This window comes from Embiotoca jacksoni, unplaced genomic scaffold (genome assembly GCF_022577435.1).
Source record: "Embiotoca jacksoni isolate LCO1_2020_lvr unplaced genomic scaffold, fEmbJac1.0.p SCAF_10, whole genome shotgun sequence".
NCBI classification, from domain to species: domain Eukaryota; kingdom Metazoa; phylum Chordata; class Actinopteri; family Embiotocidae; genus Embiotoca; species Embiotoca jacksoni.
The window spans coordinates 18,993,802-19,019,491 of NW_027185230.1; the positions used below are offsets into that span (position 1 = coordinate 18,993,802).

The 25,690-nt window shown below is 44.8% G+C and overlaps 2 protein-coding genes across 6 annotated transcripts in view; one reads left to right on the forward strand and one right to left on the reverse strand.

The window, feature by feature from the left end:
* The window catches only part of LOC138211876 (PH and SEC7 domain-containing protein 1), an 11,036-nt gene extending 3,717 nt beyond the window's left edge, over nucleotides 1–7,319 (forward strand). For all 4 annotated transcript variants that reach the window (XM_069172070.1, XM_069172052.1, XM_069172062.1 and 1 more), the window contains 15 exons: nucleotides 1–295; nucleotides 532–646; nucleotides 821–1,370; nucleotides 1,948–2,817; nucleotides 3,521–3,601; nucleotides 3,693–3,805; nucleotides 3,892–3,950; nucleotides 4,078–4,167; nucleotides 4,269–4,312; nucleotides 4,400–4,572; nucleotides 4,799–4,869; nucleotides 4,959–5,104; nucleotides 5,261–5,405; nucleotides 5,867–6,013; nucleotides 6,103–7,319. The exon at nucleotides 1–295 is cut by the window's left edge and continues 347 nt beyond it. In XM_069172070.1, the coding sequence (XP_069028171.1) occupies nucleotides 1–295; nucleotides 532–646; nucleotides 821–1,370; nucleotides 1,948–2,817; nucleotides 3,521–3,601; nucleotides 3,693–3,805; nucleotides 3,892–3,950; nucleotides 4,078–4,167; nucleotides 4,269–4,312; nucleotides 4,400–4,572; nucleotides 4,799–4,869; nucleotides 4,959–5,104; nucleotides 5,261–5,405; nucleotides 5,867–6,013; nucleotides 6,103–6,381 (3,178 nt within the window). In that variant the 3' untranslated portion in view covers nucleotides 6,382–7,319. The remainder of the gene's footprint in view (nucleotides 296–531; nucleotides 647–820; nucleotides 1,371–1,947; nucleotides 2,818–3,520; nucleotides 3,602–3,692; nucleotides 3,806–3,891; nucleotides 3,951–4,077; nucleotides 4,168–4,268; nucleotides 4,313–4,399; nucleotides 4,573–4,798; nucleotides 4,870–4,958; nucleotides 5,105–5,260; nucleotides 5,406–5,866; nucleotides 6,014–6,102) is intronic.
* A 7,089-nt stretch (nucleotides 7,320–14,408) lies between these two features.
* Nucleotides 14,409–23,355, reverse strand: pax8 (paired box 8). Of its 2 annotated transcripts, none has more exons than XM_069160116.1 (11): nucleotides 23,334–23,355; nucleotides 20,181–20,346; nucleotides 19,809–20,006; nucleotides 19,446–19,522; nucleotides 19,115–19,240; nucleotides 18,517–18,692; nucleotides 18,144–18,264; nucleotides 17,663–17,905; nucleotides 17,216–17,317; nucleotides 15,834–15,920; nucleotides 14,409–14,901 (listed from the first exon to the last, which is right to left on the reverse strand). In XM_069160116.1, exons 1-11 carry the CDS (start codon nucleotides 23,353–23,355, stop codon nucleotides 14,831–14,833), a joined length of 1,389 nt encoding a protein of 462 aa, XP_069016217.1. In that variant the 3' UTR covers nucleotides 14,409–14,830. The 2 variants fall into 2 exon arrangements, with proteins under 2 accessions (XP_069016217.1, XP_069016209.1); XM_069160108.1 differs by having other exon boundaries at nucleotides 15,834–15,923.
* Between the last annotated feature and the right edge of the window lie 2,335 nt (nucleotides 23,356–25,690).

The following is a 25,690-nucleotide window of genomic DNA, read 5'->3' on the forward strand; positions in this document are numbered from 1 at the left end:
TTGGCCGACTCGCCCCATCACCTGCTCCAGTCCCGCGCTGGCCTGCGCCACGGTGCAGTGGGACATGCCCGGCCTCTCCGCGGAGACCCCCCCGCTCGTGACGGTCTGCGGTTCGGCCAATGATCTGGGCTCTGCGGGCTCTGTGGGCGTCGGCGCCGTGACGAGGCCAGGCTCCACTTCCCCGTCGCCTCGCCGCTCCCCGGGCGTTAACGCCGAGCTGTCAGAGCAGGAGGACGGAGAGGAGCCGAACTGGATCGATTCACAGCTTCAGACCTGGACAGGAAACGAGTCGGAGGTACGTGCTTCTGTGAGAGAGGTGTGATGTTGTCACGCTGCTATTATTAGGAGTTTTCTCAGTTTATGAGCGCATTCGAGCGCCGTTGGAGGCAGTTTCCTGTGGGTTTTTTTTTAACCCTTCCTGCTCTGAACTTCAGCTCCTCGGTCTTCTTCGTGCTGACTTGCTGCAGTAGGATGAGCGGATGTAACGTCGGTCCGATGAGACTGCAGCTCACAAGGTTTTTTTCTCCACAGCTCGTGTTCGACGGTCTGTGTTGCAACTTCCAGCCGTGTGATGCTGCAGATGTGAAAGAGCCGAACACACAGGAACAGGAAGATTCAGCACGTGAGCTGTTCGACGGCGACAACGGTACGTGTTGCCCCGAGCAACACTTTTCATTTATTCTTAAAGAGTCGACGTTTTTCCGTTTTCAAGAATAAACCTTCTTGAATCTTTTGTTTCTGGAGTCGTTGCTGCTCGGTTTTATAATTTGTTAGAAATGATTTGACTGTTACATTCGTTACTTTCTACCAACTCCTCCAGAAACCCCACCGAGGACGGACGAGGAGGAAGAGGAGGAAGAGGAGAAACACTCGGTGACGTCAGATCCTGTTGAGACAGAGGACTTAATCGATTTTGATGAGGAGGTTCAAAGCTCTGACGACAAAGTGGACAGTTTTGTAGATTTACAGCTGGAAGAGGAGCAGCAGGAGGAGCAGCAGGGGGTACAGGAGGAGGAGCAGGAGGTACAGGAGGAGCAGCAGGAGGTACAGGAGGAGGAGCAGGAGGTACAGGAGGAGCAGGCAGTACAGGAGGTACAGGAGGAGCAGGCGGTACAGGAGGAACAGGAGGTACAGGAGGAGCAGGCGGTACAGGAGGTACGGGAGGAGAAAGAGGTACAGGAGGAGCAGGAGGAGCAGGAGGAGCAGGAGGACCAGGAGGACCAGGAGGTGCTGCTGACGGGACATGAAGAACAAACCTCATCAAATAGTGTTGAGATTGAAGTCGAGACCAAAGACGATCAGAGTGTGACTGACGCGTCCGACAATGAAGAAAGTGAAGAGTCAAACAGTGACTGCTGTCTGAGTGACGTGTGAGTATTATGGTCTGTAGAAAAAGTGGAACAGGAAGTGTGTTATTTACAGTTAACCCAGAGAGAAAAATAGCATTGAATCAACTGTTAAATATTGAAAGCAGAAATAATCTCCATTGATGTCTGACATTGAAACCAAACTGAAAGCTGAAGAAGCATTTTGATGTGCTGACTCAATGTTACTCTAACTACAGGAACTATGACTATGAAATTGCTCTAAATATGTAAAAATAATTGTTTGCTTTTAGGATTTTTTTTCTGACTTATTCAAAATAACTTTTTGCAGGTTATTGAACACGTGGAATATTCAGATTCAATTGAAATTTAAACAGTTTCAAAATTGGGATCTTCTTGCTGAGAAACCTCAAATCAGGTCAAATTATCTATAATCATATCATACTTAGTTTATTGGCTGAATTTAAATGAATGCAGACACTAACCTCGGTAACTTTGACAGACTCGTACTTTCACCAGAGAAACCTCCCTGACTCCAACTCGGAGTTAAATTCAAACTTCTGCTATCTGGGATCGTTTTCATTGTGTTAATCACGTCTCTTATTTCATCCTCACCTTGCAGGGAGGTACCTGCAGAGCCGCCGCTCACCGACCACACCGGACGGACCATAAACCCCGATAAGCTATTCGATCTGCGACAGTCTGAGCTTTTGGAGGAGAGCGTGCTCTCGGGGGCCGAAGAGGATACGGGGACTCTGGACCGGTCACATGAAGATCTCCACGGTCTGACCGGAGGGCTGGAAATGTGTAGAGAGGTAGACGAGAACGTGGAGACGAAGCGGTCAGAGGCCGACGCAGACGACGGCGAAGAAGCAGCGACGCAGGAGGCAGAAAATGCGGAGAGGATAGAAACCTCTGGAGACATCCAAGACGTTATTGAAACGAATTATTCAGACCGAACGACTTCAGGGGACACCGAGGCGTCGCTGCAGCCTCGACGCTCCGAGGCGACGGAGGATTCGGAGCAGGTCCCGGCGGAGGCGTCGCGTCAGTCGGAGGAGCAGCTGGGACAGTCGCAGCATCCGGAGCCGACGGCGGAGATGGAACTGACAGAAGCAACTCGCCCCGAAGACGCCGAGCAGCCGGAGGAGTCCGCTCGGTCCGAGCGGGCACTTCCCGTTGAAGCTGAAGAAGTCGGAGCGACGGAGCAGCGAGGACGGACGGAGCCGTCGGAGAGGACGGAGCGGCCTCCTCCTGAGACGGAGGTCACGCAGCAGCCGGAGGAGGCCGAGGACGAGGAGGCCGCCGAGGACGAGGACGTCACCGAGGACGGAGACGCACAAACGGTGGTAGCGACCAAAGAGCAACACGAAGCGCTGCCGCACATGAACGGACGGGAGACGGACAGACAGACGGCCGGCCGCCTCGCTGAACGGCTGTTCAAGCTGGAAGGAATCCAACGTGCCGACGTGGTGAAGCACTTGGACAAAGAGTAAGCACACATCTATACATCCATGTCTATATTTACATATATTTCAATCTGAAGTGTTATGAGCAGTGTGTAACTGTAAATGCAGAGTAGGTATCACTGTAAAACACGCAGCTGTCGGTGGATGTATATTCATATATTAATAAGATATTAAAGAAATGTATTATTTTGTCATAAACACTCACGAAACTACAACCATGATGTCATCGAGGCCACCTTCAGCTTCAGATTAAAACCAGAAAGTCTGTGTTAAAAACTGGTTCAGTTCCCAGGAGTGTAAGGAAAGATGCCGTGGAGGTGAATTATGGGATGTGTAGTATTCAGCGTTGTTGGCTGGTGAGACGTTGAACCACCGGAGGTCAGCAAACGCAACATTTTCACTGATATCAAACCAGCGCACATGACATCTGAGATTTCAGATATTCTAACTTTTATATTGTGATAGGGCTCTAATAACGTCCTCTACTCGTCCTGAATGTCACATTTCTGAATAATAATGGGATTTTCTGGACTTCTTTTACAGTTTAAATCTTCTTCACACTTTACGTCTGTTCAGTAATGATTTTATAACTTGTGATGCCTGAACTGTTTTCTCTACCGGTCCAGCAAGATGTTCAGGTTCCTGTAAAAATCTATTGTGACACTTCCTAGAAATGAAATGAAATGAAGCGGTGACAACATCGATGTTTTGTTTTTTCCTGTTCAGTAACGACTTCAGTCGTGCTGTCGGAGAGGAATACCTCAAATTCTTCGACTTCACCGGCCAAACTCTGGATCACGCCCTGAGGTGAGACTCGCAGGGGGCGGAGCTTAGTGCCGCATGCAACAAAACACGCTCATAAAAACGCACCTCGTGAACGCTGTCTGTCCTCCGGCAGATCTTTCCTGAAGGTGGTGATCCTGATCGGAGAGACTCAGGAGAGAGAGCGAGTGCTGCAGCATTTCTCCTGCCGCTTCCATCAGTGCAACCCGGACTCGTTTTCCTCCTCAGGTCAGCCTGCGGGTTTGTTGAAGCAGCAGAGACCTCGCATGCAACAGGCGTTCCTGCTCTTTATTCTTTATTATTTCCATCCTCAGGAGCCGTGTTGGCGCTGACGTGCGCTTTGATGCTTCTCAACACCGACTTGCACGGACAGGTGGGAGACGTTCACGACTGTAAAAGAAGTGATTAACGACGTCGGAAATTTGAATTTGGACCTGACACTTTTATAGCTCGTAGATCTCTGAGAGACGTTTTAATCACTCGCATATTTTTGTGTGCAGAATGTCGGAAAATCCATGTCGTCCTCCAAGTTTGTGTCCAACCTGGACGGGATGAACGACGGTGGAAACTTCAACAAGGAGCTGTTGAAGGTAATTCTGTCAGAGTTTTACACACTTTGAGGAAAGTTTCGTTCCCGACCGACTGAACTTCATTTAACCTTTTTTTTTTTTTTCCTTTGTTTTCATTGCAGAGTTTACACAACTCCATAAAGACTGAACCGCTGGAGTGGGCTGTGTAAGTGAACCCATATGAACTCCATGTCAACACGATTCTTCATTCACATCTATAATCTCATTCATCGTATTCCTTCCTCCTACGAAGTGACGAGGAGGAGCTGAAGAGCTCTGTGCTGGTGGACGAAGATGCGGCGGACGACGCGCCGCTGCGATCTAAATCCAACCCGTTCCAGGACGTTCCTCACGACAAGAAGGCGCTCGTGGTCAAACAGGGTTTTCTGCAGAGAAAGCTTCACGCCGACATCGACGGCAAACGCAGTGAGTTCGGCACGAACGGATGAATATTTTAAAATATCTTCTCTCTTCCATGTTAAAAAGATGAGACGAGATTTAATGTTTATTAAATTGTTTTTTTGGGTAATAAATTAAACGGTATTCAGTCTAATTAAAGTGTAATGCTAATAATATAGAGCAGCCTGAGATAAAGTCAGCTTGTCATCTACGTCAGTGCTGTTACTGATTCATGTGGATGTTTGTGGTGCAGCTCCGTGGGGGAAGAGAAGCTGGAAGACTTTCTACGGCGTGCTGAAGGGGATGGTCCTCTACTTACAGAAGGTCAGTTACTCCCTCCCTGATTCTCAAATATATCTATCATCGTTAATACAGCCAGGGCGTCACTTTTCTTGTGTGTGTGTGTGTTTCAGGATGATTATCAGAGGGATCAGCCGACTAACGAGGAGGTGGTGAGTGTTCATCACTCTCTGGCTGAGCAGGCAGCCGATTACACCAAGAGGCCGCACGTCCTCCGGCTGCAGACCGCCGACTGGAGGATTTTCCTCTTTCAGGCCTCGTAAGTCACAGCGTGAGCTGCTGTGTGTGTGTGTGTGTGTGTGTGTGTGTGTGTGTGTGTGTGTGTGTGTGTGTGTGTGTGTGTGTGTGTGTGTGTGTGTGTGTGTGTGTGTGTTCAACAGTCGGCGTCAGAGCACTCGTCTGTTTCCCTCCTCAGGTCCAAAGTAGAAATGAATTCGTGGATCAGCCGCATCAACTTGGTTTCAGCTCTTCACTCGTCGGCTCCGTTCCCCGCCGCCGTCGGCTCTCAGAGGAGGTTCTGCAGGCCGATTCTTCCCGCCTCGCAGTCCGCTCACACTCTGGTACACACACCTCCACACACACCTCTACACACACCTCCACACACACCTCTACACACACCTCCACACACACCTCTACACACACCTCTACACACACCTCTACACACACTTCTTCATAACTTTGTACCAAAACATTTTGTTTGTTTGTTACATAAACCCCGAAGACTCAATGCAGCAGAAAAGGTTGTTTTCACATGAATTGCCTGCGTTGGCTTTTTATTTTTATTATGTCAGGAACAAATAATAAAACCATCACGTATGTATTTTTTTAAACATCCATTGTATCCCATTAAAGTAAAACTACACAGCACTGGCTGGACAGCGGCCTCTGCGGTCGGACTGTTGCAGAAAACAATCAAATGTGCGTTTAAAAGAAAGAATTATGTGTAAGGAACAAATCAAGTCAAATCTTGAAGATCCGTTGCTGCGTACAGATAAACATCTTGCTCTGCTTCCCTGTGCAGGAGCATCAGCTGCAGTCTCACGCAGGAATGCTGGAGTCCTTCAAAGCAGACATGTCGTACCTGCAGCAGAACCCACCAGAGGGCAGGAAAGCCAAAGCCAGGGAGCTGGAGGAGCGCCGCGTCCGAGCCGAGTACCTGCAGCACGAAGTAACCGAAGCGAAGCGTGGAGGCTGATTATGTGCGAGTGTTCACGGAGCCGTCGCTCACCTTCTGTCTGTCCTTCAAACCCCTCACAGGTGTGTCGCTACGAGAACTTCATGACGGTGCTGGAGGCCTGGAAGGACCTGCAGAAGACGGGCGACGGCGCTTTAAGCCCCGCCGACCTCAACCTGTTCGATAAAGCTGTGGGCGAGGAGGAGGAGGAGCAGGAGGATGGCGGGCTGAAAAAGTCCCACTCCAGCCCGTCTCTGGAGCTGGAGATGGTGTCGCCGCCGACGATCAAAGTCAAACGCAACATCTCCGAGAGGCGGACGTATCGCCGGACCATCATCCCGCGGTGGAACAAAGAGGTCTGAGAGGAGTCTTCCCCTCTGAGGTTCGACGGTGCGTTCACGGGCCTTTGAACTTTTTGTTTTTGTTCGCGGAGGCGCTGAGCAGAGAAGCAGAGAAAAACACCACATCTGGAAACTCTCTCTCTGTGAGGGGATTCAGAGGTTTTTCTAAATTTTTGATCTTGCACTTTTCCAAACTAAACCTCAGGGAAACCAAAACCCTCAAAGTCCCTCAGGATGAAGAGGAGGCCCTGATTCATTTGTTGAGTGGACCGAAAATATCTGGACCTAATTTATTTACTTTTGTTTTGGTTTTATTTTGGTACTCAAACTTTTGCACTGTTGTACTTGGTGCAAAAAAGATGCCTTTAAAGTGCAAACCACAGGAGGGTGCTGTAGTCCAGGACATCTCTGAGTGACAGACGGGAAACATCCTGTATGGCATCAGTTTTTATTGTTTTCTAAGAATCCTATTTGCACTATTGTTATTTTTAATATTAATATCTCCGGTACACATTTTGTTCAAATGAAGGACTCCTCTCCAAAATAAAATAATCGTTCAGTGTTGAGCAGACAGGTGATGGAAGGATGATTCCTGTTTTCAGCTCCCGTTATTTACCTTCTTCTTTAAACATCATTCAAACCTTTGCGACACAAATTCGGCCTTTCTGAGCTTTCGTGTCCAAAAAAAAAAAAAGTCTCACAATGTGAAATGTTGTACGTGAAATACTCCTTAAATGAAGTATGGAGGGGCCTATTTTTTCAATAAATCTATTGAAATATATATTTTTATAAACTTTAAGAACGTGTCGGTTTTCTAACATTCTACATCCTGTAACACTGCTTTTCATTTTTGGAACTTTGAAACACCAAATCTGTTTTTTTGTTTTTGTATTTTACACAAAAACGTGGCTTTATTGTTGTTATTAACATATTAACACAGTTAAATGGTTGCTGCTGTATGTGTCTGCTCGTTTGTTGGTTTTTTTTGCCTGGAAAATATGTAACTGACCCGTATTTGTGTCGACACGCTTGATTTTAGCTTTAATTTACTTCTTTGACTGGAAAAAAAACAACACATTTTGACTTTTCTAATTCTTCCTCACAAAATCTTTCTTTCAGTAAACACATCGTTGTAGATTATTTCGTGAACATGTTTGCCTGAAGGAGACCCAGCACAGTTGCAATCGTGCCTTTTCCTCTCCGTGTTCTCAAAATCTATTTTTTTAATCCCACAAATGTCTCTTATCTGTATGTAAAACTCTAAAATTGAGCACGAGGAGGAACGGTGGTAAAATATCGATCACAGGAGCTCTGAGACGCAGATGGATCAAACTGATTCAATAACTGAGGGTTTAAGTTGAGCTGAATATCCAGCGGGATGTAAAAGTGTTCATTCAGTTCAGTTTGAAAACAACTACTTTTTAAGATGCTTTTTTTTTTTAAATACTGAAAATATGTCAGTGGTGTTCGACGGTGAAGCGACGGTGGAGGTGTGTTCCCGTGTGTTCCTGTGTTCACGTGTTCCCGTGTGTTCCTGTGTTCACGTGTTCCCGTGTTTCCGTGTGTTCCCGTGTTTGTGTGTGTTCCCGTGTTTGTGTTTGTGTGTTTGTGTGTTTGATCGTTCTCGGTGGCACGGGTCCCATTTTGTGGTCTTTCAGCCGGACATGTCGACCTGGGATGACCAACAACACGAGCAGGATGTCCAGAGCTAAGCCCCCCACCCCTCCTCCCTCCTCCAACCCCCCACCCCCCCCCCCCCCCCCACCCCACCCCTCCTCGCCTCTAAACACACACTCAACAGACACACACACAGGAATGCGATGTGACACCAGTTCACACAACGAAGGACCCAGACAATGCAGACATGGACGCACCGTCCTGTCGCCGAGTGAATCGGATCGCGGCTCCGGACGGGCGAACGTCACCTGAAGCTCCTCGTTGGTCTTGTAAATTTAGATTTTTTTTTTTTGACATCAGAAGGATCCTCTGACAGATCAGTTGTGGCGCTTAGTTAAGGTGTTGATACCCAACTTGTTGTCCTCTGAATGGAATAACAACAGCTCATTAAGCATTGAGATAAAGTCAGATTCTGCAGATGAGGATGACTGATTGGTTAAATGAGTGACAGGAGCCCGGGGCCATCCCAGCACCTTGAGGGAGGGGGGGGGGGCACGCTGAAAGGCGACGCCATCTCGGCTAACCTACATGCTCTTGGGCCTGTGACCAAATGTTACAGTGAGAGGCGGCCATTAGCGCCTGTTGTTTTCCAGATCAAATTGAACAAGTTTAATAATTTGGTACATTCTGGGCCACAATCTGCGCTGGAGGTCGGCGGTGTCACGGACGAGCTCTCGACCGAGAGGCCTTCTCACATGGCCTGTGGACCATGACTCGGGCAGCAGTGGTGGCCTCGTTGTTTCGGGGGAGTGCCGTCTCTCCGCTGCTCTCCGGCAACAATAATGACTGGCTGGAGCAGCAGGGGCTGCATTAGCTGCCGGGTTCAGAGGGCGTCCGTCCCAAGGAACTGGCCTGTTTTTGTTCCATCTGCGCCACTCCATTCTCGAGCTTTGTGAGACTCAGTCAGGCCTGGGTGGGTAATTAAAAAGGCAAGAGCTCAAGTTGTGATCATTAGGGGCTTTTCCAGCAAGGGCTGCAAAAAAAAAAAAAAAAAAAAAAAAAAAAAAAGACCCCGACACATAGGGTCACCCCCCCCCCCCTCCCCCGGACAGACAATGTTGCTTTGAACATTGCTCAACATCCACACTGGCTCTGAAAAGCTCATTTCATATATATAAATATATATATATAAACCACAAACACCTGAAAACACTGCCAGCAAACATAAACAGTGCCGTAAGCACCCTCATTCATCCCTGTTTTTTTTGTTTGTTTGTGCCCTGAATGCTCCTCCTGATGCTCGTTCTCCATCTGCTGCTGACGCCTCGCACGCTCTACTTGGTACTTTTTTGTCTCTTATCTGCACCAACGCTGGATTTCTCCCACTCGGGCTGTTGGAAAAAAAACATTTTCCTTTGTCCTCCCTCATGGCGTCCTCCTCCTCCTCCTCCTCCTCCTCCTCCTCGTCTTCATCCTTGGCTCTTGACTGCTGCTCTCACTGTCCAGGGCCCTCCAAGTCTCTCAGAGCTCCTTTGAGGAGTTCTGTTTTTCCTTCTCCTTTTTCATCCAGACATTAACTCCAGTCTTATTCTCTCCTGCTCTTATCCAGCGTCCACTTATACCCGACTCCTCGTGCTCGCACTACAAACAGCCGAACACACTCCATATATTTGTCTCCATGAGTGCAATTTTCTTTTTCTTTTTTTTTTCTTTTCTTGCTGTAATTCAATTTGATGGGAAGAAGAAAGAGCTCTTCCCCTTCAGGCCGCACTCATTAGTGCAGCTTCTCTCGTGGCCAGACGTTCTCATTTTATTTGGCAATCAGACCCAGTCCAGACAAGAATACCCCTCCCTGCTTTTTTTTGTAGCCTCTCAATGGAAAGAGTTAAGGCTAGTGCCTTGCTGAAGGGCATTTCAACACATGACCTCTTTTTGCCCTCTCCTCTGACAACACTCCTCGGGCGCAGACTCGCAGGCTTTTAACACGCAGGACAAACATACCGGACGGGATCTTAAAGTCAAAACGCTGCGACGGGTTAACGCGACATACAGAGTGCACTGATCTCCTCCATCTTATCTCATTCCATCTGTGGAACTTCGACCTGAAGTCCCTTCGTGGTATATTTACATCTCATCTCTTCTGAGTCATTTCTAATCTACTGGGTGCAATCGAAGGATAAATCAGTGCGATCTGCGTGTGTGTGTGATGTCGAGTTGAGGTATTTGTCGGCCGTGTGTTTGACTCCGCTGGCCTCCGCGGGTCAGCCCTCCCCCTCGGGGCAGTACCTGATACCTGCAAGATTTTATCCACCTCGCTGTGTGTGTGTACTGTTGAATGTGTGTGTGTGCTTTGAAAGGTGCGTTTTTCTTGATGTCTTCCAGTCAATAGTAGCTTCCTGCCTTCGGGGTGTGTGTGTTGTTTAATAGGCTGGTCTGACAGAGGGCACCTGTGTTTCCTCCCCGCTGCCTGCACAGAAACACCCTCTGTTTCACCACTTTGCTCTGTTTGACTGGCACATTTGTTCCAGGTGCACGACGGTTGAAGGCGGAGGAGATTAGATAGCTGCTTGAAATTTGAGGAAGGTTGTTATCGTCATTTGAAGTCCGCTCAGGTGTTCTGGGGTCCGTCTTCTCGTCCATGATATTAAAGGTTCTCTGGTGTTGGTGGTCCCAACTGTTGGACGGGTTCCCATAAAGTTTGGTAAAAGGTATTTATGGTGCTCGGAGGACAAATCCTGATAAATAATTTTTCTTTTAGTAGTTTCCTGTGAAATATCCTAACATTTACTTGGTAGACTTGCTTGAGATTTTCACATTTGCCAGAGATGAGCATTAATCTTACTGACTTTGGTGTTCTTTACAGGCAGACATCTGTGGGTTTCAGTAAAACATCTTGACAGCTACTGGGTGCCTGAAGGTCAGCATGAGGCCATGAGATGAGTTTGAAAGGTAGAAAGACGGTGCAGATATTCAGGCTCCCGACTCGGATGAACTTGTGTGGTCAAGGCAGAATCACCTGAAGGCCGTTCAGCAGAGAGGAGCGAGACCCATCAGCTGGTGAAAATGAGGATCACAGTCGGACAAACTTCTATAGACTTTTGTATGAAAGTAGATCTGATAAGGTTTCTCACCTGCTGCTGTATGAAGCGGTCCTGATTTATGGGAATGTTACAAAAGCGTTTGGGACGTTGGGAAGGCGTCGGGGTCTGAAGACGCTTCTGTTGCAGCACGCCGACTCCTTCAGCTGCATTGGACATGTAGAACGAAAAAGTGAGTGTCTGTGAGCGATAGTAATCAATGTGCTTCATCCTAAACGGTTACCGAGCAAGATGAAGGGTTCACTGACACCGTGGTGTGTTTTTCTGGAGGGCCTCAGGAAGCCTGAGCAGGGCGGGGCCGGCAGCAGCGCGGCCATTCACGGTTTAAAACAACAGCGTGTTCTGCAGCTCGTTTGGACGGACGGATTCTGTCAGCCTAATACTTATTTTGCCGGGCTGAATCGGTTGGCCGGTGTCTCGGGCCCAGAGATAAGTGGAGAACTTTCCAGATGACTGGCGCGGGACAACCCCGACCCGTCATCCACTGATTGCCACACACTCCTCTGTTGCCTTTTTGGCAGCAATTTCTCAGTGGGGCCCCCTGTTCTGTCTTTTGGTTTGTCCCTGTAATGGTAATGGGATTCATGCCGTCTTCTTCTCCACACACACACACACACACACACACACACACACACACACACACACACACACTGTTACACTGCAGACAGACATTTTCGCTCTGTCTCTCCCTCCCACACAGACTCAGCGTTAGTATGGCTCTGTGTGAAATGTAAGTCCCAGTCGCCCCGTCCTGCCAGCTTTGTCTGCCCTCAGCTGTTCCGGCCTGGTGCCTGTATTGTGCTGCCGGGCTCATTACCAGAAGCACTGTGGCCCGAAGCCTCCCCACTAATAGGCCCAGAGAGAGACAGAAAGGAGTTATTTCTGCTCTGGCTTGTGTGTGTCAGTATAATGTTTTGTTTTTCACTCTTTTTTGGCAGTTGGACTGTTAATGTTTAATGTTTGCTGCCGTTATTCCTGCGGCCGGCCGTCAGCCGGGTCGGGGATCTGAGAGAGGGCTCAGTTGAAAGGTTTGCCTCGTCCCTGCGAGGCACGTCGACTTGAAAGCTCCTCTGTATGTATGAATGTACATGGATGTGTGCGTTTCTGCATGCCTGAGCAGGGACGTGGAATGAATGAGTGTCCGGTCGGTTGATGGGCTGTCTGGAGTGGGCTAGGCCACTCGGACAACAATGGGATGAAGTGCTGCTTTTGTTTAAAGTTTACAGGGCGGTATGCGGTGTGTAGTGGTACGTCCGGAGGAGAGCGATTCAAAGAGAGGGGTGTGAAGAGGTGAGTGAGGAAAACAGTGAAATGTGAGGAGATTGAAGGCTCGGAGAGACGGAGAGAAAGAGATGTGCATACTGTAAATAGAGAGACGTCAGGGCCGATCCTCGTCAGCACGCAGCTCCGGCTGAACTGATATTGTGGACTTTAAGAGATTGTCTTCCAGGTCAGACAGACATTCATACAGTCTGATTCGAGTGTTATATAATTAGGTCTGAGGGTTTCTTGAAAGATGAATTAGGCCATGAACTTGCGCTGAAGTTCGTGAACTGAAAATCACTGCAGTGATCACAGCGGTCTAATGAGACTAAAGAGCGGCAGAGAGGATGCGGCACGTTACAGCAAGTTCAAGTTTGTGTCACCGCAAGAAATCAAAGGTTCTTTAAAGCATGAACAAATTATTCAAACAAAAGGTCACAAGAGAACAAATGTGAGTTTCTAAAAGACCCCAAATGGATGGAATAATATCAAAAACAAAGACATTGTAAAGTAAATACATATTTAAATTCAAATAAAAAAATATAAATTGGTTAAAAAGAAAAAATGATGCTAATTATTTTATTTGTACATTCTTTATATTTTAAACTATAATTTTACATTTATATTTAATAATGTATAATCTTTAATCTACAAACCCATGGAAAAATTGAATTCAAATGGGCGACTCCATCAGTTGAAGAAGATCATGTGCCATGACTAAAAGCTCCTGCAGCTTTTGAGTGGACTTTGTTTGTTAATTGAGTCATTATCCCTAATGAAATGAACCCGTGTTTAACATAAACATCTCTGACAGTGTGTTTTTGCTGCCTATAACCAACAGCCTAACTTTCAATTTAAAAATTATTATTATTATTATTATATTTTTGTTTTAATTGTGCCCATATTTTGATGTAATTTCTTTAAATCTTAAAGTAGAAACTAAAAAAGAATCTAACTCTTAGGTTGCATCTCTAATGTGACGGAACAGCTGCATCGTTGCTGCTCCGGTTATTTGCTAAAAGTCCAACTGCGTGAGCGCGCGAGCCTTCACCAGCCTCTCCATCATCCTCGTGGCGTCCCGCGCGGTGGCACCAGGTGGGCCGCGGCACCGCCGAACCGTGGCCTCGTTAACGCGCTGCAATAATGAGGCTCAGAAAAGGGACGAAATAATTGCAAATAAAAGTACATGATGCAGAAAATAAAAAAAGAAATTAAACAGATGCGCGTGTTTTCAGGATCATTGATCTCGTCCTTTTAAAATGCTGAGTGTTGGAAAAAAAAATCAAACACTATTATTAAGTTATGCAGCAAACTACAGGCGTGCCATTATAACTACACATAATAATCATAAAAATATCCTGTTTTATGTACCTACTTATCTACCTTCAAATATTTAATAGATTAAATGTTAATTTTTAGCTTTTAAAAAATCAGAAACAAATCCATGAAAAAGACATCAGTGAAAACAGCCATAAATTTGTCATGCTTTAATTAAAATAATTCTTTAGAAATTCCATTATTTACATCTGCAATAATATTAATAACAGTATAAGAAAAAATAGTCACAGTTTTTACCAAACATCAGAACATCAGCATGACAGCAAACTAAATTTATTTCGAAGCAAAAACAAATGTATTTCAAGCCTTGTTGGTTTTAGTAGCTGAATCAGCATCACCTCCATCGACTCATCGGTCATTCTCTGAGCAGAATTGCATCACTTCCCCCATAAGTAATTCATCATTTACAGTATGTACATATTGCTAGACAGATACATTAATTGTATTTGAGGGGCATATGTGGGCACGTTGTTGTAATTGTGATTTAATGTGTCGCCTTTTTAGTCTCTGCTCACTACAGGGAAGCTCTTAAATTTACAGTGAAAACAAATCACAAACTTAATCTGCAAGCAAACTTAGATCAAGAATAAAAATTCATTTGTGATGATAGGACAGGATTTACTTCTTTATATATATATACACACACACATATATATATATATATATGCATATATATGTATATATATATATATATATATATATATATAAAAAACATTGTAAACAAAGCAGGCATAGTTCAGTATAAAGAAGTTGCATATCCCTATTCACTGGATCAGTGTAGTCAAGTTGCAGATGTGCCAGAAAGAAAAGTCTTTGGCCAAAAACAGTGTTCAGGAGATTTATACTGAAAATATGCACCGTGTGAGACGTCAGGCTGAGTCTCTGAAAACCTGGAGGACTTCAGTGTGTAAACGTGCACCCTGGGAAATGGCATCAGTAATAAATAACGTAGAAGTAGGAGTGGTAGCTGAGAGGATGTAAAAAAAAACAACAACAACAAAAAGTGTCTCTAGTTCACATCCAGTTTTGACTTTCATGCCTTGGTCCGAGATCACGTGTGTCAGCTGATGTTTGAGTTCTCCAGTCTTGGCTGAGCGGAGGTCCATCGGTGCCGAGCCGGTCCATCGGTGCCGAGCCGGTCCATGCAGCGGGGACTAGAGGTGGTCGTAGGCGGCTGCAGACGGTGGACCTGTGCGGGAGGCCGAGCTGTAATAATAGGGAGAGCCTGCGGGGGGAGACACACAGATGTCACAACTGGAAGGTGTTTGTGGTCGAGGATGAGACTTTCTTTATCCATCTTATCTGAGATTTCACTGCAGAAAGTGTGAGTAGAAAGTGTGAGCCGATCGGACTGTTTGTACTGCGATGGATTCAGTCTGAACACCTCTGAGGACTCTTCAGTTCGAATGACGAGGTGGTTTGGAGGAACTAACCCGCCTCCCGCTGGAAAAGAACTTCTTTTGTGTAACTTTGGATCCCAGATTTTCTCTTTGCTGCTTCATCCGTTGTGATGACATAAAGAAGTGCAAGTTCATAAGACACATCAGCTGTTTGTCCCTCATCGAGCCGAAGATGGCTTCGTTTTGATGTAATGAGCCTCAGATTGGAATAAATGAGATCTGACTGTGTCTGTAAGTTCATGTGAACGGAGATGAGAAGAAAAGTCTTCATATTTTCTGATATTATCTGTAAAAGTAGTTGAATTTAAATTGAACTCTCTGTAAACTTGATAAACGACTCCTTTCATTCTTGAACTAGTTTGGATTTATCATTTGCTTCATTTCATATTGTTTTGTCATCGACAACAAAAATAGTTTCTTGCTAAAAAAAAAAAGGGTTAAAAAACTTAAGTGAACTTTTCGAAGTAAAATTTAATGCTCAAAGTAGATTCTGGTAATTCATGGCACTAATGATTTTTACTGAAGGTTAAAAGCTGCATTATAAACTGTAACTGCAGCAGTTTGCTCTCCACTTCCTGCTAGTCATTCATTTGAATTCTGGTCATGATGAAATGTTTATAAATCTTGAGGTCAGAGGAAGTTTGTCCTTCTTCCTTCTCAGAAAGACCTTTTTTCCCAGGATAAAACAGTTTTAACATGGAGACGGTTTGTCTCTTATAATGCGGTTTCGGGTGGATGTGGTTCCTGTAACACTCACCCAGGATGCTGGAGTTGGTGAACCTCCAGGCGTCGCTGTAGGAGGTGTAGGGCGAGTGGCTGTAGGACTGACCCGTGTAGTCTGCACCTGCTGCACAGAAACACAAAGTTCCCCTCATATATATATATATATATATATATATATATGAAAACAACACAGAAGACATTTGTTATTAAAAGATGAGACACGGCTGAGAGCTCTGAGGAGTTGGCTTGTTTGTCAGCGTCGGCTCGGCCTGAGCTCATAATTCACCAACAGTTAGTGCAGCCTGTAAACCATTAATCTGCGGTGCAGGTGGACGGCGGAGGGTACAATCCCTCAGCCCAGTGGTGCGTGGACACCGCCAGCCTCTACGCCCTCTTCCTCCACCAGTCAGCCCCCTTTTTTGCATCGTTCAGCCTCTGCCCTCTGAAATGCCCTCCTCCTCCTCCTCTTCCTCCTCCTCCTCCTCTTCTCTCCATCTACTTCCTGCTTCAGCCTCTCTGGCACTCCTCTTTCTTTCTTTTTCTCTTTTTTTTTTAACATTCCAATATCTAATTGGTAATTATGGCGGCTGGAATGAATCCCTGAGCTCCCCACCTCCTCCTCCTACCCCCCCACCCCACCCCCACCCCCCTCTCCCCTCACCCTCTCTCCACCCCCTCCAACCCCACCACCAACCAACCCCCCCCCTTCACTCAGTAATTGTGTATCAACGCTTCCTCACAGCGAGCCCACCAGAAAAATAATAAATCAGACCCTCTCATTTCGCGCTTCGGAGGGCAGACTTCAAATAAAAAAGGCACATCACACACACACACACACACACACACACACACACACACACACACACACACACACACACACTAGTCACATGCAGGCATCTTGACATACATGCATGCACACACAGACCCACACGAGTGTGCACCGTTTTCATGCACGCACACACACCACAAAGACCTCCTCCTCTCCGTTCATACCCAGACTTTACCCCCTCTCCGCCCACCCCTGCATCTCCCTGCTGGGCCCCCTGGTTCCCATGGCGATGTGTGGTCAGAGGTGTCTGGGTGGGGGGTGTGGGCAGCAAGGCGGAACCCCCAGCCTGTTCCCTGTACCCCCCGGGCCCATGTGCGCCCGACCGCGCACACACACACACACACACACACACACACACACACACACACACACACACACACACACACACATAGTTCACCACCCTGGCAAGGCTACTCATTAACTCCGCCTGTCTCCCTGTTAATCTACAAGCCTCCGTCCCGGCCGCTCCTCCTCTCGGCTCCCTCTCTTCCTGCCTTCATCACCCTCCCTCCTCTTCCTCTCTACCTGTCTGACTCATTCCATTTCTATTGTACGCCTCCTTTTCTGGTCATACGTGAGCTCCTTACCTGCTACCATGCCCGTGATGGCCGAGGAGGAGTAGCCTCCCTGGGCAGGCGAGGGGATGTGAGGTGGGTAGCCGGGCAGGGTGGAGCTCACCATGTCACGCCCTGAAAACACACCACACAAACACACCTTCAGCATCACGATGGAAGTTACTATTTCATTCTCACTTCAGCCATAAAGATGTTATTAGAGAAGAGGCTGAATTAGAGCTGAAATAATTCATCTGCAACAATTTTGTCAGCCGATTGATCATTTAAATATATTTTTTAAAACACATTTTAAGCTTCTTGGATGTAAATATTTGCTGTTCTGTCTTGATTTACCTCGAAAATATCAGAAGAAGATTTTTGGGTTGAGAGACTGTAACGAGCCTTTTCTCCGTCTTCTGACTGTCACACGGATCTATTTGATTTCATGTGATGACTGTGAACACGAATGAGATGGATTACCTGAGATGATGGACTGACTGCTGAACTGCCCGTACACCGGTGCATGATGGGAGAATGAGTTGAAGGCGTTGGGGAAATGGTTGGAGCCGCTGCAGCTGCTGCTGCTGACAGAAATGGGTTTCTGCAGCGCCTGCAGCTCCAGAAACGGCAGGTTGGATGCGGCCATGTTTGGGGAGGGGCTTGTGCTGGTCACTTCTGGGGACATTTCCTGTTTTAGACAGAGCGGCAGCGTCTGTAGGGGCTCTGAGGGGGCGAGAGCCGGTGTGCAGCGGGTGGGTGAGAAAAATGAAAACAAATGGTGAACATGAGCGTGAAATGTCATAAAAGAAAAGAAATAAAAAATAACCCAAAGAATGAGCGGTGGCGGTGAGTGGGGTGAGTTTGAGCTAAAAGATGCTGATTGTAAGACTCGGCGTGGAAGAGGGCTTGGACTGTTGTCGACCGAGGTCAGAGGTCGTCGTGTAACATTTAGGAGTCTCACCGGTCACCATGGTGTAGCTCTGGTGAGCCGACAGATTCCGTCCAATGGCAGAGCTGGATGTGGAGAGGCTGGTCTTGGCCTCGTCCAGGCTCCCATTGATGAGGGACAGCGGGTACAAAGTCTGCGGGTGTTATGATGAACAGGGATTAGCTATTGGTGTAAAGACATGCAGAGCACATGTGGAAGTAAAAAAAAACAAAAACAAAGGAGTTTCAGTTTTTACATTTTATGGTTCCATATAGTTGAGAAGCAAATCTGAAATGGACCGAAAACAAGAACGCAAAACCAGGAAACGTAGATCTCTAAATGACTGTGTTCACTTTGTGGTTCTTGGACAGCAGGTTGAACGTGGACTCTTGTTTTTCACTGCTACCTGTTCCGTCTTGCTGCCGGAGGCGGAGGTGAATGAGTCCGGCGGATAGTGGTGCCGATCGAAGCCACAGTCCAGATGCTGCGAGGCCGCGGAGAAGTGATCCACTCTCATCTGCTTCCTCGGGACGCCGCCGCTGCCCTGAGAGTCCACGCTGTGCCGACAGCTCTCCTGATCACCTGAGAGACACGAGGGAACGAGGAGGAAGAAATCCGGATGTGAGTTGCAAATCATTTTGTTGTCTGAAGGGCCTAAAAAAAAAATTGAATTATGAAACGTAACGAGATCAAGCTCTTTCTGGTTCTGGGGTGTCTCTGCAGCACACTTCTTAAGTGGTTTAGGTCTTGTTGAAGTTGTCGACACCTCTTTCACCAAAATAAATCTGACATGTGGCGTTCCTCAGGGCTCTGCTTTAGGCCCACTTCTCTTGTTCCCACTTAGTAGTTTTATTAGAAATCACAACATCAGTTTCCACAGCTAAAGCAGATGATACTCAAAATGATTACAGCTCCATCAACAACTTGACTTGTGTGCATCTTCTGACATCTTATTAAGTTGCTTCCGGATCGCAGTGTTTTGATGTATTTGACGTGATTCTTACTGTCGTCGTGGCTCCTCTTGCCCTCTGCGCTGGGTTGAGGGATTCCCAACAAGCCGCTGATGGAGTAGGTGGAGCCCAAAGAGTCTGACTGTGGAGACTCTGGAGGGGTGACGGCCGAACTGGGGACTGAGAGAGAGGAAGAAATACAAAGACAGATTCGAATCAGAAAGCAGAAACGAGGCTGTGCCGTCCCCAAAAGGTCACGACCTTAATCCCGGAGAGCAGACGCCATCTTTAACCTTATTCCTTCGGCATCCCATGATGTAATGCTGGGATGATATGGACGATGACACCGCCAGTGTGGATATGTTTGTAACTGGTGAAGACTTACTTAAGGTGTGTCCTGGACTCAGGCCTTTTCCATCCAGAGGGAGATTGAACGGCTGCTGAACCTTCGTTCGAATTATTCTGAAATAAAAACAATAATTTAACATTTAAAAGGCGCCTCCGAATGCTTCCGAGTGGCTTCGAGCAACATTAAGGGGAAGAAGCCTTTAGGAAACGTGGCTTTAATTTAATACAAGATCTTTAATAGAGATATTTTGGTTTTGTAATCCCGATAATAAACTCAGCTTCTCATTCATCGTCTTTCTGAAACCCAGGAAGCCGGAGAGCCACATGCTGCTCAGCCACCGGAGCCAAAGAGGCATATTTGTGCGGTGAATATGATTTTGTTCATAATTCAGTTTGTCACCTGTTAATGGAGCTCACGCTGGGCACCGTGTCGCTGTCACACACTCCCTCTGCCAGCAGCCGGTCTCTGATCTCCCACGCGAACATGGTGGGATTCTGCCTCTTGTACTCTGCGATCTTGTCCACCACCTTCGGCGTGGCCACCTTGGGCTTGGAGCCGCCGATCACGCCGGGCTTGATGCTGCCCGTCTCGTAGTAGCTGAGGGGGAAATAGGATTGTGGACATTTGAGTAGAGTTTCAGTCGTCGCCTCACAAACGGGTCAACCGCGTGTCCTTCTCCTGTGAACAGACTCTCAGAGGCCAAAGAAACACGTGAGAGGCTGATTAACGGCAACAGGAAGTTGTGTAAGGTGCTCGTCGGTGGGCGCTCACCGTCCCAGGATCTTGCTGACGCAGCCGTGGCTGACTCGGAGCTGCCGGGAGATGTCACAGGGCCGGACCCCCTGGTGGGCCATGTCCACGATGCGTTGCCGGATCACCTCCGGAAGTGGGCGGCCATTAACAAACATTCCACCTAGTTGGTTAAGACCCCCATGACCTGGGGGAGGAGGGGGGATGAACACTCATAAATGTCATGGAACCTGAGTCACGCCAATGTCACCGAAAACACACCTGGACACACACACACACACACACACACACACACACACACACACACACACACACACACACACACACACAAGTGTTGCTTTATATTTTCGAGGACACTAAAACCGGCTGTTTCACTCCGTCACAAACCAAGAACTCCAGTTTAGCTCCATAAAACCTGTTTCCTGGTAAATCTGTTGCCATGCAGTGGATGAATTACACATAAACACAGAGACATTATACAGACAGATAACTGAACAAGACCACCACCAGCACAGAGTTTCTGTTTATGTGAAGTACATGTTTAAATCGAGTAATTTACAATGCAAGGGAAAAAGGTTTAGGAAATATTAGAGTTACATGAGGCAGATTCAGGCATTTTTTAAAATATTTTATACAGTTTATCATCAAATAATTTCCCCCCCAAGGAATATTATAGTATCCCTGAAAGGTAATTAAATAATCTGAAATATTTATCATTAATTATTTAACAGACTGAAGTTTCGATTTATTTTTTATAAACAGTAACAGTGTCAATATTGACAGAAGTGTACTGAAGTTATACATGAAACTGAGATGTTAACCGGAGTGAATAAACACGACGGTGCTGATTAATAGAGATTATTATGATATTTGTGATGATTTTTTAACGTTTATTTGAACAAAAAAAAAAAACTGTTGCTGGTTCTAGCTCGAGTTTTGAAGCGTCTTTCCTATAAATGTATATTTTATCATTAGAGTTAAAACTTTTCAAAGAATCTAAGTTTTGTTTTTTAAAAAAAAAAGTATTATATTAATCATAGATGTCGCTCTAAAAAACATAGACTGAAGGTTTTTGTATTAAATTCCTATTTAACTTTACAAACAAACAGCACAGACAATTCTTTAAAACTAATGACAGGCTGATCTCCTCAATATGAATAATTCCTACAGGCCTCCTCTCACTTCTCATTTACACGCCATTAATCTGTTGGAGGACTCAGTTGGCTTCAGTGGCAGTGACACATGTTATTTCACATTTCAGAGATCATTTAGTACAGAATATAATCTGTAAATTGATACTCCTTACTTTCAAATATAACATTCAAAACTGTCAAGTTTAAATAAATGATGAGAAGCAATATTTTCTATTACTATTCTGTCTTGCATCCACTATTTTATGTGTATTTTTCATCTTTTAAACAAATCACATCTCAACTTCTTAGATGAAATAAAGATTATTATCATTATTTTACCATTTAATTTAGTGGGATACAATAGAATATGTAACTTTTTTTTATTTATACAAATGTTGCTTTTTAGAATATATAAAGTTAAATCAGACTATATCTTCCTGAAATGTGATGCCTACACATGTCTGGGTATGTCAGTATGGATTTTTAAAGAAGCTGATAATTTAGTGTTGCTAATTTCCTGTCGTTTTAGTGTGTGTAATTACACATGGTGGAAATATAGTGAGACTATTGAATATGCCTAAATGCGCCAAAAAACAAACAAAAAAACGAGCCATACTTGATCTTCATAAATGTAAAAATAATGCACAAACTCGTGCACCGACCTGACAAAACTGTTTCTTCAAAGATGATCAACAAAACCCTTAAAAAGGTGTTTTTCCCTGCCGCCACTACCTCCTCCACACTGCACGGTGGTGACGCTGCAAGAACGCCGGTGCTTTTAATTTAACCCATTGAGTCACTCATTTCTCTCAGCCTTTTCCCAGCTTTCATTTCCACATCAAACAGCAGCCGGACGAGGCCGAGGGGGGGAGGAGGAGGAGGAGGAGGAGGAGGAGGAGGAGAGGAGGGGGGAAGGAGGAGGAGGAGGAAGGGGGGGCAGCCTCTATTAACGCTGCCAGCGGAGTGTGGAAAAAAATCTCCCCGCCAAGCTTCATCAACCTGCAGGATATTAAAGCGGAGCTGCCCCCCGGGAGGGAGGAGCGCGCACGAACGCACGCGCACGACGCACAGAGAGACCGCGTGCACACCGAAAACCAAAGTAGAAAACTTTTTAGATAGATAGATAATAGATAGATAGATAGATAGATAGATAGATAGATAATAGATAGATAGATAGATAGATAGATAGATAGATAGATAATAGATAGATAGATAGATAGATAGATAGATAGATAGATAGATAGATAGATAGATAGATAGATAGATAGATAGATAGATAGATAGATAGATAATAGATAATAGATGGACTTTAACAGGCTGAGACATAAAGTTTAAGTTCCTGCTGCTTCTCGATTGGGGACAAGACACCTCTCTCCTGCCACCGTATAGCTCCCAAAGTTCAAGTCAATATTTTTCTAAATGTGCCCAACTATCAGGCCAGATTTTGGATACAAATTTAAAATATTTATAAAATAAACATGGTTTTGATTGTTTAACTGAGGCTACATGTAAACATCATGTCCTTTAGATTAAGTGATAAATATTATATGACACATTAGTAGTTGTAGCAAGATTATATTAGATTTGTTTAGATTGTTTGTTACTGTACAGTTATTTGTCAACATCAATAACTTCTATGAAGACATATTTCATATTATTACAACGTGTCTTTTACTATTAAGCTTTTAGGTGCCAACAAAAAGAGGTACAGTTCTTCATAAATTCAGGAATAAATTATTATTGTACAACGACATTAGGCTGTGCTGTAAACTGTATTAAATGCCTCCTGTTTTTGAAAAAAGAAAATGTTTTTCCAAACTTGCCTCCAAGCTATAAGAGAAACTGAAAGGAGGATCTTAACAGATTATTGACCCCAGATCTCATGGCAACAACTTGCAGAGGTTCAAGAACATCTGTTTCAATATATATTTTGATTTTCACGCCAGGAAATGTCAAACACGTTCAGAAGAACTGACCAGACAGCAGAAATAGAAGGAGGGCGAGTGGCAGAAGAGCAGGCCGGCTTGTCTTGTGTATTTACCTCTTCCAATGTTATTGGACATATCCCTGAGTTTTTGGTCCTTGCTCCACCGGCCGAACGTGACGCTCTCCTCCACGCTGTCCCAGTTAAAGTGTTTTTACTCCGCGTCCTGCCTTGTCTGGCATGAGTGTGCTCCTGAGGGCACCGGCGATCCCACGCTGCAGGACAACAGGGGTTCATGAGACTGGCTGGTGGTCATATGTGATGCCTCTGAACTCACACAGAACAAATACTCAGCTGGTCTCTCTGTGCGTCATCACGACTTCGACTAACACAGCGAGGAGGTGATGCAGCCGAAACACTGAGACATTTTCCTCAAATCTCCTGTGTGTGTTTCTTTTAACGATACAGGCAGCAGACAGCAGAGGAACAAGCTGGCAATGCAACTTTAAAGACTGCAAGGCCTAAAAACTACAATTGGTATTTATATATAAAAAAAAAGAAAAAAAAGAAGAGTTTCTTCCCTTCAGGCATCTCAGATGACTGCTCTCCTGAAACATAAAATTTCCCCTCATTAAGCGCTTTGTAATGAGGATTGACTGCTCTCATTAATCACATTTTAATGAATACAACTCCTAAATCCATTTTGTTTTGGGTCCTGAACCGGAAAATCAATGTGTGAAATTTAGATATAATGATGTAAAGAGGCTTTAGTGTGAGACTGAAAAGTAAAGCAGTTGGAATGAAAGTTTAAGGATCAGTCTTTAGGAAAATGTTTGTTATGACTGATTCATTTACTTTTCATACAAAACTACAATGAAGCCTGAAATTCACCCGAGTTAAAAATCAGGAGAAGATTCACTGAAGGTGAGACATTAAAGGATTTATGTTAAAGCAAACGTGATAAAATGTGAAAAGACTGATGCGGTTAAAAGACGTGACAAATTATTTAGCTCTTTACTAAAAGATGCAGTCTGTTGCAGATGTGGAGGCCATCAGTCGTTATTGACCACATGTATAAACCCTCTTTACAGACTCCATCTGCTCTGCACGGCCCGTCTCTGCTGACTGAACTGAAGCAGGAGGACTTCCAGCTCTACGAAGCTCACAGGAAAAACAACAAAACATTACGTGGTAATTTATGTCAAATTTATCTGAAATGAAAACAGAATCAGAGATGAGACTGCTGTGAATTTGGCTTTAATGAGCAGGCCATGAAGGACTCAACGTTATTGAATCCAGGCTTCTGTTTCCTGTGTTTTAATGTAATTTGCCTTTTTTGTTGTTTGTCATGTCCTGCTGGGTGACTTCTCAAAATCAACCAAATAATTAGCAGGCTGTCAAACTGTTTAATGGATGCGACAAAACACTGACAGCAGATCAGGTTCAGTTTGATTCAGACTTATTTTGGCTGCCAGCTATCAGCGTTTACATTAGAAATGAAACCTATGATGGAAAAAATGAAGTCTTTTAATGTCTGTGTTATTGTAAATTATTTTTTTATTGTTTAAATGTTATTCACCAAATTGTCTTTGATGACCTTTTGTTAACATTTCTATTTTTGTTTGCAACACTTGAAAATAAATAAAAACAATTATGCCACTTTATAAATAGATATCGAAAGGAGGACTTCTAATAATATTAAAAACAGAAGCACAAAGATTGTTTACATGTTGACAGAATGACAGTTTACTTTAATTTACAAAAATGTTCCTGCACAATTACATAAATTATGTTTTATGTAATTTAGTTTAGGCTCTAATTTACAAGAGTGACAAGAGGTAAAAGTAAACGTGCAATAAATAAAACTAACAATTATTATTAACCTGTCATTACCAATTATTTACTGTTATGGACAATGTATATTAAGAATGATTATTGGAAGTTAATAACAACATTTATTGTAGGCTTTTGCACACAACAACAACCTCGAGATCATTTACGTTATTTTGCTGAGACAGAGTTTAAATACAGCATATTAAATTAAATATTGAGTATAACTCATTCAAACTCCGAGCTTGACTTTCATACATTTATTTTATTTTGGTGTATTTTTCGGGGCAGGTTTTTAGATTTTCTATTTGTTGATCCTTTACCAACAAATCATCACAATTATTCAGTTCTTTTTGCGCAACGACGACTGTTTATGGGCTGAATTTCAAAATAACTTTACGTTTTTCGGGTCACATTGTAATTAGGCTACAATAAATGACTCTCATTAATTAGCCTAGATCTTATATTTCTGTTTTTGAGTGTCATGAAGCCCTCAGTCCTGTTTCTGGATCATTGAAGTGTCCTCTCCGTGCTGTCAGGGTATCGGCTCACTAAATGCTGCTCATTCTCTCCTTCAGACGTCACGTACAGTAACACATCATAGATTTCATCTTACCTTTCCACGGTGAAGCTCAGAATAAAAA

Bases quoted from the DNA above. Each gene is read 5' to 3' on its own strand.
- pax8 (XM_069160108.1), bottom strand. From the start codon at position 23,355: ATGTCCAATAACATTGGAAGAG. The intron at 17,906-18,143 runs GTGAGACTCCTA...TCGCCCCCTCAG, and splicing joins GAGCTACACCATGGTGACCG to AGCCCCTACAGACGCTGCCG. The intron at 14,902-15,833 runs GTGAGTGTTACA...CTCCCCCCGCAG, and splicing joins CACCAACTCCAGCATCCTGG to GCTCTCCCTATTATTACAGC.